The sequence below is a fragment of the Muntiacus reevesi genome, chromosome 11 (assembly GCF_963930625.1).
Source record: "Muntiacus reevesi chromosome 11, mMunRee1.1, whole genome shotgun sequence".
NCBI classification, from domain to species: domain Eukaryota; kingdom Metazoa; phylum Chordata; class Mammalia; order Artiodactyla; family Cervidae; genus Muntiacus; species Muntiacus reevesi.
The window spans coordinates 80,392,054-80,411,019 of NC_089259.1; the positions used below are offsets into that span (position 1 = coordinate 80,392,054).

Below are 18,966 nucleotides of genomic sequence, written 5' to 3' on the forward strand. Positions count from 1 at the left end.
GTTAAAGATAAATTTTAAAAAAAAGAAGGGATAATGTACCTAAATATTTTATTTTGCATTTGAAAATATTCAGATTATAGTAGTAGAAAGGAGCACTGCAGAGGGAAACGATTACATGAAAAAATGCATGTTGTCAGAGTTGGAAAATAGCATTTAACCCATAAGCTTTGTTTTCCCAGGGAACAATGATGTCCACTTGTGCAATTAAATACAATTATATATAACTTCTTTTTTAAATGTCTTTGTATTTTAGCTCCAGTACTTCATTAACTGCATCTCTTTAAACCACCAAGTAAACTGCACTGCTGTCGCTGCTCTTTCACTTTAAATGACAAAGTGTGTTTCTGTTGCAGTTGCACATGGCATGTGCCAGTGGCTACAAGGAAGTAGTGTCTCTTCTCCTGGAACATGGTGGGGACCTCAACGCTGCAGATGATGAGTGCTGGACCCCGCTTCACTTGGCAGCAAAGTATGGCCAGGTAACGGATGCCCTGAATTCGTTTTTAAAAATTATCTTACCATCACTGCATCATTTCATATTTAACTTTTTTCAAAATGTGTGCTGGCATGATGTAACTTGACTTTTAATGGGATTGTTTTACTGAGGAGATATGTTTTTGGTTGAAAGAAAACATTTACTTTCCAAGGGAGCTTTCATAACCTACATTCCTCAGCGCTCTGCATAATGTACTCAGACTCATTGGAGAGATAGTCAAAACCAGAAACAGTCTTTATAGAATAGTCTTAGTACTATTTTTTTAACACGATATAGTCCTTTTCAGTGTACAGGTTTCATGAGTCTATAATGATTGTGCTTGTTTTTTGCAGTTACTAGATTTAAAGCAAAATTGCATTTTATATTTAATTTTCCTTAGTAAATTATATTTCATTGTAACAAATGAAGGATGATAGCATAGTTCTTTCTCTGAATTGACTCTCAGTTGATTGATTCTCTATTGATTCTCTATAGCTAATACATCTTGAGTTACTATTGCACAAACTAACTTCTCACTAGGTTATGACATACTATGAAGAAGAAATACCATTTTAATTTATGTAAGTGAATGTGATTAAGCAGTATTCATAATAATTTATTAATGTTAAAGTTGATTTAAAAAAAATATAATATGTTGTGTTAGGGAAAGTCTTAGTATTAATAGTATAAAATATAACTTAGGTTACATATATATCAAGATTTGAGCTAAACTTTTTGATGTCCAAACATTAGTTTGGTGCAAACTATGTCACTCACTGAATTTATAGTAAGTTAGATCCCTTAGATACTAGCCAATGTGTAGAATATGTATCATACAAGTTGAATCATCCAGTTGTTGAAAACACGGAAATCATTTGTATCTCAAGCATCTTAGGAAAAGTATATTACTTGGGGATATGCTTCTTCCAAAGTAGTAGGAACACGGTTTGCTTTGACAACATTTCCTATAGAAAAAAATTCATTCATTCAACGAACACTTTTATCATTCTGTTAGTAACACAAGTCTGTGCTTCTCACAAACATGTGTGTGTACGTGAACGGCTGTGTTGAGGACCTGAGGCTGGAGGTAGCTAAAACAATTGGCCTCAGAGTTCTGGCTTTCCAGGTCTCTCAAGATCACAGGAGTCCTGGGGCATCAAAACAACACCATCAATATACCAGTAATCCACCCGAGCACATCGGCATCCCAGGATACGTAGGGGAGAAGTTCGTAAAAAATAGAGACGTGAACTTATAAGCTAGTACTGTTTCCTTGGACACAACTTAATGGCTTGTGCTGAAGAGGTGATGGTGAGTGAATTATCCAAATGTGCCCAAGGTAGTTGGAGATTGCTTCCAGAAGGAACTAAATCTGAAAGTGGTGAAATGTAGCAGAGCACTGTGCAAACTTGAATGCATCGTTTGATCCAGTTTTTCACTTTGGCTGACAGGACTTTTAGATTTTGGGTCAGGCATCATTTCAGAGTAACTAATTGGTTCCCTTAACCACTTTCATAAGATTATCAACTCTGGAAGAACAGGACTAGATTTAACCAAAAAAAAAATTTAAAGTCATGTCACTATTGATAGGTCTGTTATTAGACATTTAAATAGTTTTATCAGAACTCAGTGTGTTTTTGTGTTTTATTTGCCTTCAGGTCAAATGAAATATTTGGTATGAGTTGGTATATTCTGTTTGCTATGATATTTTTCAGTACTGCGATTTCTCTTTGGTTCTTTCTTATAACTTCTGTGTCTTTGAAGGGGTGTTCTGTTGTACAATTCAAGAGAATCTATAATTGCTTGTTGAAGCATTCTTATGATGACTGCTTTAAAATCATCATTGAATAATTTCAGCATGCTTCATCTTCATTTTGGTGTCAGCCGATTGTCTTTTGTCAGTCAAGGTGTGCTCTTCTGATTTTTATTTGACTAGGATGAGTGGTTTTTAGTTGTTTCTTGGATATTTTGACTGTTTTGTTAGGAGAATCTTGGCCCTATGGAAATCTTCTGTCTTAGCAAACAGTAGCTCTGTTCACGGGGAAGGCAATGGCACCCCACCCCAGCACTCTTGCCTGGAGAATCCCATGGACGGAGGAGCCTGGTAGGCTGCAGTCCATGGGGTTGCATAGAGTCGGACACGACTGAGCGACTTCACTTTCACTGTTCACTTTCATGCATTGGAGAAGGAAATGGCAACCCCCTCCAGTGTTCTGGCCTGGAGAATCCCAGGGACGGGGAGCCTGGTGGGCTGCCATCTATGGGGTCGCACAGAGTTGGACACAACTGAGCGACTTCACTTTCACTTTTCACTTTCATGCACTGGAGAAGGAAATGGCAACCGACTCCAGTGCTCTTGCCTGGAGAATCCCAGGGATGGGGAGCCTGGTGGGCTGCCATCTGTGGGGTCACGCAGGGTCAGACACGACTGAGCGACTTGGCAGCAGCAGCAGCACTCTCTTCAGCTTTAGCATCCGGGTTCTGGTCTACTTGAGTGGGAGGTGGGCCCAGTGATGGTTTAGTTTTCAGATCCTTCAAGGCATTATTTCGGTATGCTTGGTTTACCTGGGTCCCTGGGGTTCTTGCCGGTTTCTTTCCGGTGCCCCAGAAGGGATGGAAGGTGTTTCCTTGGGCCAAGCTGCCCAAGTCTCTGGGTAGGGCAGGAGAATCTCTATGGAGATAGCAGACTTCCAGGGCTGGGGGCTTTTGACTGTGAGCCCTCTGCTGGCAAGCCCCCCTCCCCCAGCCACCCTCGTCTCTCATGGAGGGGGGTGGCGTATCAGTCCCACTGGATAAGAGTGCCTCCCCTGGCACTTACTGTTCGCAGGGTCGTGGTGCTGGCTCCACCTGACGTTGTCAGGGAGACGCGGTTTGAAAGAGGTGGGAAGCGTGCCCTGCCCCCCAGCTCCGTTGCTGGGTTGGGCTGTCAGCAGCGGGCCCAGAGGTGTCCTCCTCGGCTGCGTGTGAGGACTCAGACCGCCCTGCCTCTCTGCGGTTCCCCGTTTCCACGGGCGCTAAGCCAGTTCCTCTTCCTTCTTCCACTTGTCAGAGTTCTTCTGGGGTTGCTTGCTTTTTCCCAGGTTTATTTCCGTTAGCAGGGAGGACCAGTAAGAAGTCAGTCTGAGCTGGGATGTTTTAAAACAACCACTTCTGTTTTTTTAAAAAAGTGCTTATTTCTGGAAGACTTGTAGAGCTTGGTGTAAGACCTATAAGCCCAATACGAGTGCCGCTTCGTTCACAAAACTTCCTGTAACTGTTGTCACACAAAAGTCAACAGGTAGAAGAGTCACGGATGAATCAGGCACGGAGCATTGGAGGACGGCAGAATTCCACCCCCTTGCCTGTCACATTCCACAACCTTCCCGAACGTTAGGTTTTCTAGATCTATGTTTTCAGCCTAGAGAAACATAGTCATGAACTTCTGTGGGAAATATGAGTCAACATTTGCATGTAGTTTACAAAAGGAAGAGTAATTAAGATGAACGTTATTGTTACTATATATCCCTTGTATGTGCTGCATTTCTAACACTCACCGTTTATTCATGAGTAATGGTAAAAGAATTAAGTTCTTGGCTCACGTACTGTTGAAGCCTGACTCGGAGAATTTTGAGCATTACTTAGCTAGCATGTAAAATGAGTGCAATTGTGCAATAGTTTGAACATTCTCTGCATTGCCTTTCTTTGGGATTGGAATGAAAACTGACCTTTCCCAGTCTTGTGGCCACTGACGAGTTTTCCAAATTTGCTGGCATATTGAGTGCAGCACTTTAACAGCATCATCTTTTGGGATTAGAAATAGCTCAACTGGAATTCCATCACTTCCACTAACTTTGTTTGTAGTGATACTTCCTAAGGCCCACTTGACTTTGCACGCGAGGATGTCTGGCTCTAGCTGAGTGATGACAATGAGAGCTTCCACATGTTCAAGCTGGATTTAGAAAAGGCAGAGGAATCACAGATCAAATTGCCAACATCTCTTGGATCATAGAAAGAGCAAGAGAATTTCAGAAAAACATCTACTTCTGCTTCATTGACTATACTAAAGCCTTTGACTATGTGGATCACAACAAACTGTGGAAAATTCTTAAAGAGGTGGGAATATAAGACAACCTTACTCACCTCCTGAGAAACCTGCATGTCAAAAAGCAACAGTTAGAACCAGACATTGAACAACGGACTGGTTCCAAATTGGGAAAGGAGTACCTCAAAGTGGTATATCGTTAACCTGCTTATTTAACTTTTATGCCGAGTACATCATGTGAAATGCTGGGCTGGATGAAGCACAATCTAGAATCAAGCCTGCCGGGGGGAGTAGCAATAACCACAGATATGCTGGTGACACTGCCTTTATGGCAGAAATTGAAGCTGAGCTAAAGAGCCTCTTGAAGATGAAAGAGGAAAGTGAAAAGCTCAACATTCAGAAACCTAAGACCATGGCATCCGGTTCCATCACTTTATGGCAAATAGATGGGGCAACAATGGAAAAAGTGACAAACTTTATTTTATTGAGCTCCAAAATCACTGCAGATGGTGATTGCAGCCATGAAATTAAAAGACACTTGCTCCTTGGAAGAAAAGCTCTGACAAACCTAGACAGCATAGTATAAAACAGAGACATTACTTTGCCAACAAGGTCCTTATAGTCAAAGTTGTGGTTTTTCCAGTACTCACATATGGATGTGAGAGTAGGACCATAAGGAAGGCTGAGCGCCAAAGAATTGGTGCTTTTGGACTGTGGTGTTGGAGAAGACTCTTGAGATCCCTTGGACTGCAAGGAGATCCAACTAGTCAATCGTAAAGGGAATCAGTCCTGGATATTTATTGGAAGGACTGATGCTGGAGCTGAAGCTCCAATACTTTGGCCACATGATGCAAAGAGCCAGCTCATTAGAAAAGACCCTGATGCTGGGGAAAATTGAAGGTGGGAGGAGAAGCGAATGACAGAGGAGAAGATGGTTGGATGGCATCACCTACTGAGGCGGTGAAAGACAGGGAAGCCTGGCGTCCTGCAGTCCATGGGGTTGCAGAGTCAGACATGACTGAGCAACTGAACAATAACAACAAATGAATTAAGAAATGCTTTACAATTGCTGCATTTTTTCCCCCCAAACCAGCTGCACAATATCTGACCCCAACTTTTATAAAACATATTTCTCTCTTTGGGGATTCCTATTTTTCCTTCTATTTTTCAGACACTCCTCCGCATCCCAGCATACTTGCAGGTCATTCTGCACATCTCAGGGATTAAACCAGCTTCATTCTGAGGATTTCTGGGGCCTCTCACTGGCTCTGGGCACCTTCCACCCCTCATTGGCCGTGGGAGCCTAACCAGACTCACTGATTCTCCCTGCCTAGAGCCTGGCCCCAGCCAGGGTCTTCGATCAATGAGAACCATCCACTTTTGGTTACCTAGCTCAGAAGATGGGGGAGGACTATGGAGGCAAATGTATCAGCCAGTCAGGGAGCCAGTGTCCAAGTCAGCTGATGCAGCTGCCAGCCTCACACAGATGTCCAGCCCAGAGTTCTCCAAAAGTAACCATTCACGGTGTGCACACGAGGCAGATTTTAAACAAAGTCATCTCACCTTTACCTTCTGCATCTCTGGAAAATGACTTACCGTTGATCCGGAGTTTTCTAAATCCTTGAACATTTTGATACTAAGGATAGGGTCTGCCGATCATCTGTCTTTTCCGTTTTATTCCATTAACCTACGCGAATGGAGTCACCCCCAGAAGATAAGACCCAGCACAGCAGTTCATCTGAGTTGCCCGTGGGCTTTCATGGCGTCCGGCAGAGTCCCTGAAGCACCTGAATGGCTGGATCTGTCAGCCCGGAACCAGAAGCTGAGCGCTGGCCCTGAGTCGTAGAGCAGGGCTTTTCTCTTAGAATAGAAAACTCCAAACGCAAAATACTCTTCCTTGATTTAGATCCAAGAAGCGACTGAGATTTATGTTAACAGGATTCTGAGCAGATTGCATCTTGATTATTTTGTCAAGAAAATAACCATATGATATTTTAAAAACTTGTTCGCCCATAAAAGTACCATTTAATATTCATTTTGGGAATGATACTTCAAAAGAGTTATTATCTGGATATCAGTTTATATGCCCAGGAGATTTATAACTCTCTAAAGAAGTAAATAAATACATCTCAGTTGAGTGGAAAAATGTTTTAGAAAGCCTCATATTTTGGAGAAACTAATGACATTTTTACAGATGTTCATAGCAACTTCAGTTTCTTATAAATGTCTTACAAATATAAATACCTTTATGGAGAAAGCAGCCCATAATTTATAAAAATATTTATAATTGACGTGTGTACTGGGATTTATAACTGACATGTATACATATTTTAAAACTTGCATTTATAAATATGTTAACTTTTCCAGTGAGAAAAATAATAGATGCCTATTCTTGTCTAAAACTAGGAACTGAATAAGTTATGCTAGCAATAAGTCCTTTGATTTTACAGTCTTTATGAGTTATACATAAAATGGAATTTGCTTCTAATTTTGTATATATTTTTAGTGTTTATAATAGGATTGGCAATCCTGAAAGAAAAGATAAAATAATCATACAAATGTTATATCCAAATCTCCTTCCCTTCAAAAGTATTTGTATCACACATCTGAGTATCTTGATGGTCAAAGGAGTTATTTGTATTCTCAAATACATTTTACCCAATTACGTAAGAATTGAGACACATTCAGAGTTTTTTTTTACTTTTGATATTTCCTTTTCCATTGGGAAAATCTGAAAACGCTCTCTGGTTTTCCTCCTACCACTCTGAGCATCAAATGTCGATCAACTCAGTGGTGCATCCTAGGTTCCCTGTCTCTCAGCGTTTACACGTCTTCAGAGAATCTCACACTTGCAGCTTCAAATACTCTCCATGATCACAGCCCCCGAAGCCCTCTCTTGAGTTTCCCGGCCCATGAGGACCACTACCCAGTGGGTTGTCTCTGTCAGCCTGTCCTCAACCTCAGCTTTGGCACAAAGGGAATTTCCCTCTTCTTCTCCCATCCCCTGTCTGTCCCTCCCTCTGTGCTTCGTCATTTTCTTACCACAATCCTGGGCGTGGTCATTTTCCTGCCCGTCTTATAACTGAGAAACCAGTGTGACCGCAGACTCCGCCCTGGTGAATCGCTTCAAGCTGCCTGAGTCACCACCACGGCCGACCAGTCCGTGCGTCCTCGGCGGTCTGCCCTCACCCCGTGATCCGCGTGGTGGTGTCCGGATTAACCCATCAGCCTCCTAGCAAGTCCCCTGGTTCTCACCCACTCCACTCTCAGCAGTGGGGCTACAGTGAGATTTCTACGTGGAAATATAATCAAAGTATCCAATCCACCATCCTTTCCATGGCTGGTGACATAAAACACCTATTCTGTAACAGTTCATGAGTCCCCATGTGCCAGGAGTTCTGCTTAATTATCCAGCATGATTCTTCCTATTCCCCCACCAGGTTGGAGGATACAGTGGTACTGAACTTCTTTTAATTTCTGGCATAGGCCACCTTGTTCATCCTTTTCATGTTCTTTGCTTTTCTTAGAAGTGTTGACGGGTTCACCCTTGTCTGCCCTGCCGCGTGACTCTGAGCAGTCACTTCACTGACTGTCTTTCCTACCTTCCTGGGTCGCAGTGAGATTTCCCCATCTCACAGCCAACCTAGCACCTGTATCCATCCCATCACATCAGTGACCACGTGTTAGAAATGTCTCTAACGTCTGTCCTTATCGCTGTCCAGTCTGGGAGAACTGAGAGCAGTCCTGGTTTCTTGTCTGCAGAGGGCTGGCACGGAGCTCCCAGTTAGTACTTATTAACGAGAGTCAGTGAATGTTCTAGTTGTGCCGACGCTTGTCACTGAACACGTGTGTGAAGAAAGGGTGGGTGAGCACGCACCATGAGACTCCTGGGCCAACGGGAGACGTGTTCAGGTGGCGATCCAGGAGACACCCGGCCCCGTGCAGGTGGGGCTAGACACAGAAATTTTTGATGGACGAGTCGGAGAAGCTGCACACGACGGAGGGGGAGTTCCATGAAGGGCAAAACGTGTTAGCAGTCTAGAGAGGTCATTGAGGAGTCTGTTCACCTGACGGTTTTCAGATGGTCCTGAGTTAGATGCATTTACTCATTAAGATGTAGCATGTGAGCCCGTGAGTGGAGGGTATATATAAATTCTGAATTCCCAGAGACCGTTAACATTATAATTTCTCTTTATTAAGTGAAACAATCTCTTTTAGCTTCTGAGCTAGGAATTTGGCTGTCTCTGAACACTCATTTTATTTTTTTACTTTTTAAAGAAGTCACTTGAGATGACCATCAAGGAATTAATGTTGGCGAATTCATCCAAACCAAAATATAATTATCCAAGGAATGAGTAAAGTCCGTAGCCAGTGTGAATTTAAATTTCACCCTAAATACATTTTCTATCAGCCATGTAGAGCCTCCTTACACACACACACTCAGGCACACGCACCCAGAATGTCGGTCACCTTACTACCCCCTTTGATAGTTTCGGTGACTATAAAGTTCATGTAATAATGAAGGTGCATCCTTGTTTGGTCCCACACTTTACTACTCGCATTGAAGTCATTTACTGCCAAGATCTTTCCTGAGGTTAAGACACATGTTCCAGACTACTCTGAAAGTGAAATCAGTCCTGGCCTGCTTAATTTAGTTCTGGAACATGCCTCGCTGATTTTCAATTGGAAGTGCTTGGGAATTACTGACTTTCAAAAAAAGGAATGGAATTCCCCAATCGAGAGAAGCTTCTTCATTCCACAGAGGAATGTTTGTTTTTACAGGCCTGAAGTAAAATGGAAGTGCTTTTTGTTTATAAAGATTTTCATGTAGGAAGCCATCTGCTTTGACTACTTAAATGCTTTCTGCAGGTACAGGGGAAGCTGTGGAGGGAGGTGGTTTGTTTTCTCTCTGGAGTTCTGTGAAGAGTGAATTCAATTTCGAAAATGCAGATTGTTGACAATCTGACATTTTTGCAGAGACGTAAGAGCCTTTAGGTGCTGCTGTTTTTTCAAAGTTGTGAAAATCATGAGTGATCTTACTTAATTCTTGGGTTTGCATTTTTGCCTTTCCTTTCTCCTTTTCTTCTCTTCCACTTTTCCTTCCTCCCTCTCTCCACTCGGTTCTCTCCGCCCCCCAATCCTTTCCTCCTGACCTCCCTTCCTTTCTTGTGGTTGAGAAGCAAGCAGATCTCTCACATTTTTTATATAAAACAAAACTCTTTCCTATACGCATTTTAATGTCCTGGGACTCTGCTCTATGAATTATATCTTTTTAGATTTCAAGAGAACATCCATATCTTTAGTAAACTGTGTATATTTGGAAATAAAAATAAACCCTAAATAGAAGCAGTCTGCTGTAACATGATTTCAGTGTTACTGTTATATTTTATGTTCTGTAAAGCCAAACCTTGATTTGGGATGGACCTGTGGGAAAGCTAGCAAGGGGACAGACTATTTAGAATGTAGTTCATTTTCTAATGAGAGCACTAACAAGATCAGTAAGCAATGGGTGGGGAAATACTTGGAAATGTTTGGACAGAGTTCTTGCAAGGGTGGAGAATGACCCGCAAGTGTTGCAAAAACAACAAAGCCACAGACCAGAAAAGCCAGCCCCCTTCTAATCAATATAATAAACCAAGAAATGGAAGGACAAAGTTAGGAAAAGAAAGAATAAAAATTCCAAAGGAATCTCCCAAAATTAAAAAAAAAAAAAAACTAGAACCATTAAATGATTTTATCAAGATTGTTCACAGTGTTTCATTAAAAGTATAAAATATATAAGAATCTTTTTTCCAAAAGATGTGTAAGATTTATACATTAGAAACTATTTAACAATATAATGTAAATATGAAACAATATAATAAAAGTTAAAGAAGACCTAACTAAATGGGTCAGTAAGCCATATGCATGTATTGAGGTGAATATTACTGAGATGTTGTTACTCACTCATGCAAATCTGGCCCCAGGAAGGGTCCTCCTGCCTGCTTCACCCACACCAATAGATCAAGGTTGAGCAGCTGGGTTCAGAACCAAAGGGGAGCTTCTTTTTCTTTTTTAATTTATGTGGAGTTGATTTACAATGCTGTTTTAGTTTCTGGTGCAGAGCAGAGTGACTCAGTGATACATGTTTACTGTTGTTAATATTCTTTTCCATTATGGTCTATTACAGGATATTGAGTATAGTCCCCCGTGTGGAAGCTTTATTCTCTAATCAGAGGACGGAGAGGGGTGGGCAGGGCTGGTTTATGGCGCTCTCTCTGTCGGGGTGAGCATAGTCGCTTTGCTCACAGCTCCAATGCCAAGTGAAGATTTCTGCACATAGCCTATCACCACCACCATCTTGAACAAGGCGTACACCAAGAGATATAAACTAGAGTATTTATAACAACATTAGTTGTAAGTGTAGATGAATGATTGCAGTGGTTTGAATGTCCACTAAGAGGAAGGTGGCTAAATGGTGATATGTTTATACAATGCAATTCTGTGCAGCCAAACCAAGGAATGAAGGTTTGTTAAACCCATCACCTCCAAGGATGCTCAGAAATGCAGTATTAATTCTTGAAAGTAAAACACAGAAGAATTCATACATCAGGACTTTCATTTCTGTGAATGACAAAAACAGATGAAGCCAAGCGACATGTCGATTAGGGGTCCTCCCATACCTAAGGTCTAACCATGCAAAGTAAGCATGGTGGTGGGTAACACCAAATCCATGACAGCGGCCAACTCTGGGAAGTAGGAACAGGGGTAATTTGGGAGAAGAACACACAGAAATACCGTGAATGGCATTTTAAAAACTTGAGTGCATGGGACTCTGTTTCATTATTTGTTCTCTCAGTGGTACATATCCATTATATATACTCTTTGTATGTATCGTGTGTTTTATAATAAACTCTAAAAAATGTATTAATCTCTCATCAAGGTGCTTTATTCTGATAACTTGAGATGAAGTGCTTCTAACTGTCCAGTGGGACCTTGGGTTCACATCAGCCCTGGTGCTGTAATGGATGGAGAGAAACGAGAAATGTGACTTTCATGAATTGTTAAATTCAAGCCCTTGTTTAGTGGCTAAGTCACATGTAGCTCTTTTTTGTGACCCCCGTAGACTGTAGCCCACCAGACTCCTTTGTCCATGGAGTCTCCCAGCAAATGATAATGAAGTGAGTTGCCACTTCCTTCTCCAAAACAAAGCACCTGTAACGTATAAACCCTCCCATGTGTGTGTGCGCCAAGTCCCTTTAGTCAGGTCCAACTCTGCGACCCCATGGACTGTCTTCTGCCAGGCCACTCTGTTCATGGGATCTTCTAGGTGAGAATATTGGCGTATGTTGCCAGTTCCTCCTCCAGGGGATCTTCCCGACCCAGGAATAGAAGTTACATCTCCAGTTTTTTTGTGGATTCCTTATCGCTGAGCCATCAGGGGGGGTCCCATTCCCTCTGAAACGATGCCCTAAAATAAACCTGAGAAATATTAAGTGAACCTTTCCAAATCCTCAATGATTTAACCCTTATATTTGAATGTGTTAATTGATGAAACAGTTTGAATGTCATTTAAAAAAAAAAGTAAGAACTGGAAGCAGAGAGGAAGAAACCTTTGCGGCAGTAGGTCATGCTGATGCATTCTCCTTCCATCCGTGCCCCTGGAGGACAGTAACTGTGGACAATTTGCTGCTGAATCCTAAGTATCCAGCATGATCGTGACTATGTCAGTTACCTTTCCTGTTTCAGGCCAACCTGGTGAAGCTGCTTTTGATGCATCAGGCAAATCCACACCTTCTGAACTGCCACGAGGAGAAGGCTTCGGGTAAGCCATGAACATCATACCGGGTCCCTTTCCATCATCCTGGCGTGGCTGACCCATCACTGCCCCAGCTACGGCATGAGTCATGGGAGGTTCTGTGAAACACGCCCCCCGCCCCCCGTCCCCCACCTCACGCCAGTCAAGCATGTGTCACCAACTCCTGCGCACCGCTCTGTTACAGGAGTCTATTAGAGGACAGCTAGCGTTTACAGGGACCATTGCATTGTGCTCATTGCAGTCTGCTTTTGAGGCCTTACATTTTCTGGGCAGTGATTCTTGCACTGTTGCTTACTTTAAAATGTATTTTCTAAAATACATGCTTGTTCCTTAGGGTACTCTAAGGTGGTAATAGTATTTTTTTCTTTCTGTGCAAATATTTATACTACGGGCAATGGAGACTAGAATTACCAACCTAATTTAAAACTTTGACAATGTTAATGTTGCTTATTTTCTAATAAACACCTTTTTGAAGTTTTCTAGAGTTCTTTTTGCCACTTTTTAAAAAACTGAGTGCTATATTAGTTTTCTAATTTTTAAAACTTGACAGCAGTGTTACTACGTATAAAGTGTTTTGGTATATTAAAAAATAAAAGTTCTAAGTAACAAAGAGAAAAGTCTAGCCAAAGTAACAAAATAATATAAAATTTTTGAAGGTAATAACTGACTTGAATAATATAAATATACTTACTCTTCTCATTTTTATTCCTCTGGTGACCTAAAAGCTTGTCATGCCTGAAGATTCTTATTTCATGTCAATCACCTTGGGTGTCTCAAGGCGAAGTGTGATTACCTGATAAACCTCCAATTTAAGATAGAATGCTGTATTTGTTATTTTATTGGAATTAAGTATCATTGTCTAGTGTTTATTCATCTTATTTGCTGAGAATAGACTGAAGACTTAACTAACAGCTGTAAGATAGCTTAATAGTTTCAAACTTCAGAATCATGTTAATAATAATAATGGGGTTGTAATCTTAACATTATCTACCAAAAATATGGTTAATGGTAAATATTAAAAGAGTAAATAGAAATTTTTAGCTTTTCCATTCGTTTTCCAAACTTTTTTATTGGAAATACAAGTCATGTCCTCTGTTAACTCTAGTTCCAATAGAAGGTGACGTTTATTCAGGATCGTGATTCTGGCATTTTTCCCGGAGAATAGTGTATATGCTTGACCCCGGACGGCAGGGACCCCTATCTGTCACACTTCGACCTTTCAGGTCTAGTGTCAACTTGCCAAAAAAGAGACGCCCCAAGGCGATGGACAGTGACAGTCCCGGAGCCCGGGAGTGACTAACTGCTGGTCTAGCCTCGCCCCGGCTGCCATGGGCCTCGTGTCTGACGAGTCTCAGACAGTTTTGCCTGCATCGCTCATGCAGCGTCTAGCATTCGCACGATCCGTTTTCCATGCCGTGTTGATCACAGCAGACATCGTGATGGGAGCATAGTAGGTTCTTAGTAAACACTTGCTGATTGAATGAAAATACTTCTCACACACACAAGGGACAGAGGGCTTCAAGGCAGTGAGAAGCTTCAAGCAGGCACGGGACATACGGCATCTCACGCAACCGTAAGAGGGAGGAGTTAGATAATAGTGCAAAGGGCAGTGAGCGAGACACCCATTTTAGCTGAGCACAGAAAACTCAGTTCATCACTGCTAGGTTCTATTCTTGCTATTTTGTGTTCTTTGAATTTGGAGTGAACACATGAAAGATTATCTAGGGGATAAAAGCAGTTTGCTGTAGCACTGTTTCTCGGTACAGAAATAATCTCCCAAGATGAGGGCACTGAGTTGTCTCCTACTCATTACACAGGAATGATTTAATCTAAAGCAAATGCTGATCAAATCCTGGCTTAAATATCTTCTTGCAGTAGCTGAGTTACTTCACCCAGCCTATAAAGCCATGTAACTCAAGTTCACAGACACGGGAGGTCACACAATTTAGTCGTGAGGGTCCGAAAGGAGCAGCTGCGGGCCATCCAGTTCCTAATTGTTATGAATGTGACATTTCTTCAGGATGTGCTGATTTCCAGTTTCAGTTGCTAGCAAGCGTAAATTTGATTAACGCACACCTATAGTGCTGCCCGGGAATGTTTGGATGTCATTGTTAATGTGTGATTTGTAGAGAAATATGGTTATTTTTGTTTCTTATTGGAAGTGAAAACTAGGCCATGGGGAGAGGCCAAACCCACTGTTTTTTAAAGGCACAACCGCGTATTTATTTGTGCATCTGCCCACTTAGCAGAATGCCTGTAGAATGCCTGCCGCATGTTTTAGAAGCGCCCAGTTGTTGGGAGGGTACAGCTCTTTCCCTCTTTTGACTTCATATTCACCAGGATGAAGGGAGATTCTCATGGAGGAAAACCGACTTTAAGTTGTGTCAAGCCCAACTCCTCAGTGATTTCGAATTTTACCCATGACCACTCCGTGAATATTATTTTTATATTTGTTCTTTTCACTTGTAATTAACTATGCCACTCACCGATGTACCATGGAATAGTCTTTTAAAATGGTGATTCTGCCATTGCATTCCCGCCGTGGGCTTTTCATGTTTTTCGTTTTGCTTCCTGTGTTGATAAGTCGTAGCATAGTACGCGTAGCAGGGTCATTGAAAGGGGGTGGTTTCCTGTGATGTCAGCACTCACTGGCTCCGATCACCTCCTGGTTTCTTGTAGACGTCGCCGCGTCGGAGTTGATTGAGGAACTGCTGCTGAAGGCCGAGGCGGCCTGGGAAGGAAGAACGCAGGCGCCTCTCTGTGTGCAGACCTTGGCCCAAGAGGAGCCTTACGAAGAGATCGTCCCTGGCCTTCCGGTCCTCCCCAGCAAGCTGTGAGTGTCTCCTCCCCGACCATAAAGCCGTTGACCTCACTCGCGAGGACTCAGTCTGCCTCCTTGGTCGTCCGCTCTAGTCACCGTCATTTTTCAGGGAACGCTAAGCCCGTCTCTCAGCCAGAAGTTAGAGCCTGCCTAGCAGTGTTTACTGAAAGATACTTGTGGACTGTAAATAAGTTAGGCCCGAAAACCCTCTGGTTTTTAAACATTACCATTTCAGCCCTTCACCATGAGACCAACGATAGTATTTTTAAGTACATTCCATATTTCTAACTAAACCAATAGCTATCTAACGAAACCAAGAGATTTCCAGTTAACTATCATCATGGCTAAGTTTCCTCAAGTAGGGAATATTAATACAAATGAAGTGAAGTGAAAGTTGCTCAGTCATGTCCAATTTTTTGCGACCCCAAGGAATTCTCCAGGCCAGAATCCTGGAGTGGGTAGCCTTTCCCTTCTCCAGGGGATCTTCCCAACCCAGGGACCGAACCCAGATCTCCCACATTGCAGGTGGATTCTTTACCAGCTGAGCTACAAGGGAAGCCCAAGAACAGTGGGGTGGGTAGCCGATCCCTTCTCCAGCGGGTCTTCCTGATCCAGGAATCGAACCAGGGTCTCCTGCATTGCAGGCAAATTCTTTACCAACTGAGCTAAGAGGGAATTAATACAAATAGTCACAGTTTTTTGTCTTAAGTATGAAGCTAATGATTTCTTACCATCTGAAGTATGGCCTAAAGACTGACACATGCCATAAACAAGGTGAAACTTATGAACATTATGCTGAGTGAAGAAGGTCAGAGACAGAAGACCACATACTGAATTTATAATGAGATGCCTGGAATTAGTGAATGCATCGACACAGAAGGTACATTATTAGTTGGATGAGCAGGGTGAGGGGAAGATGGGAAGTACCTCTGAATGGATATGGGGTTTCTTCAGGGAGATGATGGAAATTTTCTGAAAGTAGATGAGATGGTTACACGCATTTGTGAATGTGCTAAAAAGCACTGACTTGTACACCATGAAAGTGAATATTTTGTGCTGTGTAGATTATAGCTCAATAACATAAATGCATGAGGAAAAAATATTTCAGGCTGAATGCGAAATCTGCTGCATACAAGCAGTGGGACCTTGAGGAAGGTGCTTCCCATCTCCGAATCTGTGTTTTGTCAGACAACGGAGATTAAGTCTAATCTTTCTTTGGGGATAAAATCGATAATTATGTTGAAGAGCAACTCAAGTGACAGGTAGACTTGTTTTGTTTAACAACTAAGCAATTTTGTAAAATTTCTTTTATCATTCATGATTTTATCTTTGTAGTGTTAGAAATAAATATGAACTGGAATAAACAGACAGGATGAAAATAACTAGGTACAGTTATGTTTTAAGGCAGAAATTCTTGATTTCTATAACTGACTTTCAGACCTTGTTTTAGTGTGGGAAGGAAAAATGTGGACATTTGAAGTCTCTATAAAGAAGCCCCTCTGGCAAACTTTGGGAGATAGTGAGGGACAGGGAATCCTGGCGTGCTGCAGTCCGTGGGGTCCCAAAGAGTCAGACACGACTGAGTGATGAACAAAAACAACAACCACAGCTATAAAGAAGTCACAGACATTATGAATGAGAACTCTTTCTTTAACACTGTTAAATGCTTGTATTTTTTTAGAGGAGAAAGAAAAAGACTGGTTGTTGATTTTTGTCACAGTTTCACAGTGGTGATTGGTTTGGGCAACAATTTACTGAGCAATGTTGGGACATTTTAAAGTAGAGACCATGTCTGCAGTGAATCAGACAGTTGACCTGATTGACAGGAAATAGAAATGTATTTCTTTAAAAATCTCTTAGGCATCATTCACAAAGCAGCATTTCTCTCCTAACCAGTGGCGTGGGAGTCAGTGGTTACAACATCCAGTGTTTGGGGAGGGTTTGGGTCTCTGTCTCTCTTCTCTCCTCACCGTTGCTGAGATCTTCTACAAGCTCCCCTTCTTTTTTCCCCCTTTCCTTATTTTTCCCAGGACAGATTGGGGCATATTCATTGATAAGAGAAGCATAGAGCTATAAAGAACTTAAAATGTCTTCTCTCATCCATATAATGTACAGTTTTTCTTCTATATTTTTTTCTTCTCCCACTTTTTATCTCTAGTCTTCATTCCAAAGATTTTACAAGTAAAAACCTCATCTGAATTACAGTTGCCCATCTTTCATCATCATTTAAAACCCCAACTTCCTATTTCCTTTTTAAAAAAGTTAGTTTATTTTAATTGGAGGCTAGTTGCTTTACAATATTGTGGTGATTTTTGCCATGCATCGACATGAATCAGCCACGGGTGTACATGTGTCCCCGCTCCAAAGCTCCCCTCCCACTCCCACCTCCGTCCCCATCCATCCCTCTGGGTTGTCCCAGTGCACCACTTTGAGTGCCCTATTTCATGCATCAGTCTTGGACTGGTCACCTATTTCACATATGGTAATACACATGTTTCAGTGCTATTCTCTCAAACCATCCTGCCCTCACCTTCTCGCAGAGTCCAAAACTCTGTTCCTTATATTTGTGTTTCTTTTGCTGTCTTGCACATAGGGTTGTCATTACTGTCTTTCTAAATTCCATATAAATGTCTTAATATACTGTATTGATGTTTTTCTTTCTGACTTACTTCACTCTGTATAATAGGCTCCGGTTTCATCCACCTCATTAGAACTGACTCAAATGTGTTCTCTTTAATGGCTGAGTGATATTCCATTGTGTATACGTACCACGGCTTTCTTATCCGTTTGTCTGCCAATGGACATCTAGGTTGCTTCCGTGTCCTGGCTATTATAACAGTGCTGCGATGAACACTGGGGTGCACGTGTCTCTTGCAGTTCTGGTTTCCTCGGTGTGCATGCCCAGGAGTGGGATTGCTGGGTCATATGGCAGTTCTATTTCCAGTTTTTTAAGGAATCTCCACACTGTCCTCCATAGTGGCTGTACTAGTTTGCATTCCCACCAACAGTGTAAGAGAGTTCCCTTTTCTCCACACCCTCTCCAGCATTTATTGTTTGTAGACTTTTTTGATAGCAGCCATTCTGACCAGCATGAAATGGTACCTTATTGTGATTTTGATTTGCATCTCTCTGATAATGAGTGATGTTGAGCATCTTTTCATGTGTTCTTTAGCCATCTGTATATCTTTTTTGGAGAAATATCTGTTTTTCTTTGGCTCATTTTTTGATTGGGTCATTTATTTTTGTGGTATTGAGCTGCATGAGCTGCTTGTATATTTTTGAGATTGTCAGTTGTTTCATTTACTACTATTTTCTATCATTCTGAAGGTTGTCTTTTCACCTTGCTTATAGTTTCCTTCATTGTGCAAAAGCCTTTAAGTTTAATTAGGTCCCATTTGTTTATTTTTGCTTTTATTTCCATTACTCTGGGAGGTGGATCACAGAAGATCTTGCTGTGATTTCTGAGCAAGCAAGTGCATGTTCTGCCTATGTTTTCCTCAGAATTTTATAGTTTCTGGTCTTACATTTATATCTTTAATCCATTTTGAGTTTATTTTTGTGTGCGGTGTTAGAAAGGGTTCTAGTTTCATTCTTCTACAGGTGGTTGACCAGTTTTCCCAGCATCACTTTTTAAAGAGATTGTCTTGTATATTTTTGCCTCCTTTATCAAAAGTAAGGTGTCCATAGGTGCGTGGATTCATCTCTGTGCTTTCTGTTTTATTCCATTGGTCTATATTTCTGTCTTTGTGCCAGTACCATACTGTCTTGATGACTGTAACTTTGCAGTATAGTCTGGAGTCAGGCAGGTTGACTCCTCCAGTTCCATTCTTCTTTCTCAAGATTGCTTTGGC

The 18,966-nt window shown here is 41.7% G+C and overlaps 1 protein-coding gene across 1 annotated transcript in view; it reads left to right on the plus strand.

The window, feature by feature from the left end:
- MYO16 (myosin XVI) overlaps window positions 1-18,966 on the plus strand; it is a 372,035-nt gene that overhangs the window by 83,742 nt on the left and 269,327 nt on the right. The window contains exons 6-8 of the mRNA XM_065901993.1: window positions 354-479; window positions 12,225-12,300; window positions 14,974-15,127. Coding sequence (XP_065758065.1) covers window positions 354-479; window positions 12,225-12,300; window positions 14,974-15,127 — 356 coding nt within the window. The remainder of the gene's footprint in view (window positions 1-353; window positions 480-12,224; window positions 12,301-14,973; window positions 15,128-18,966) is intronic.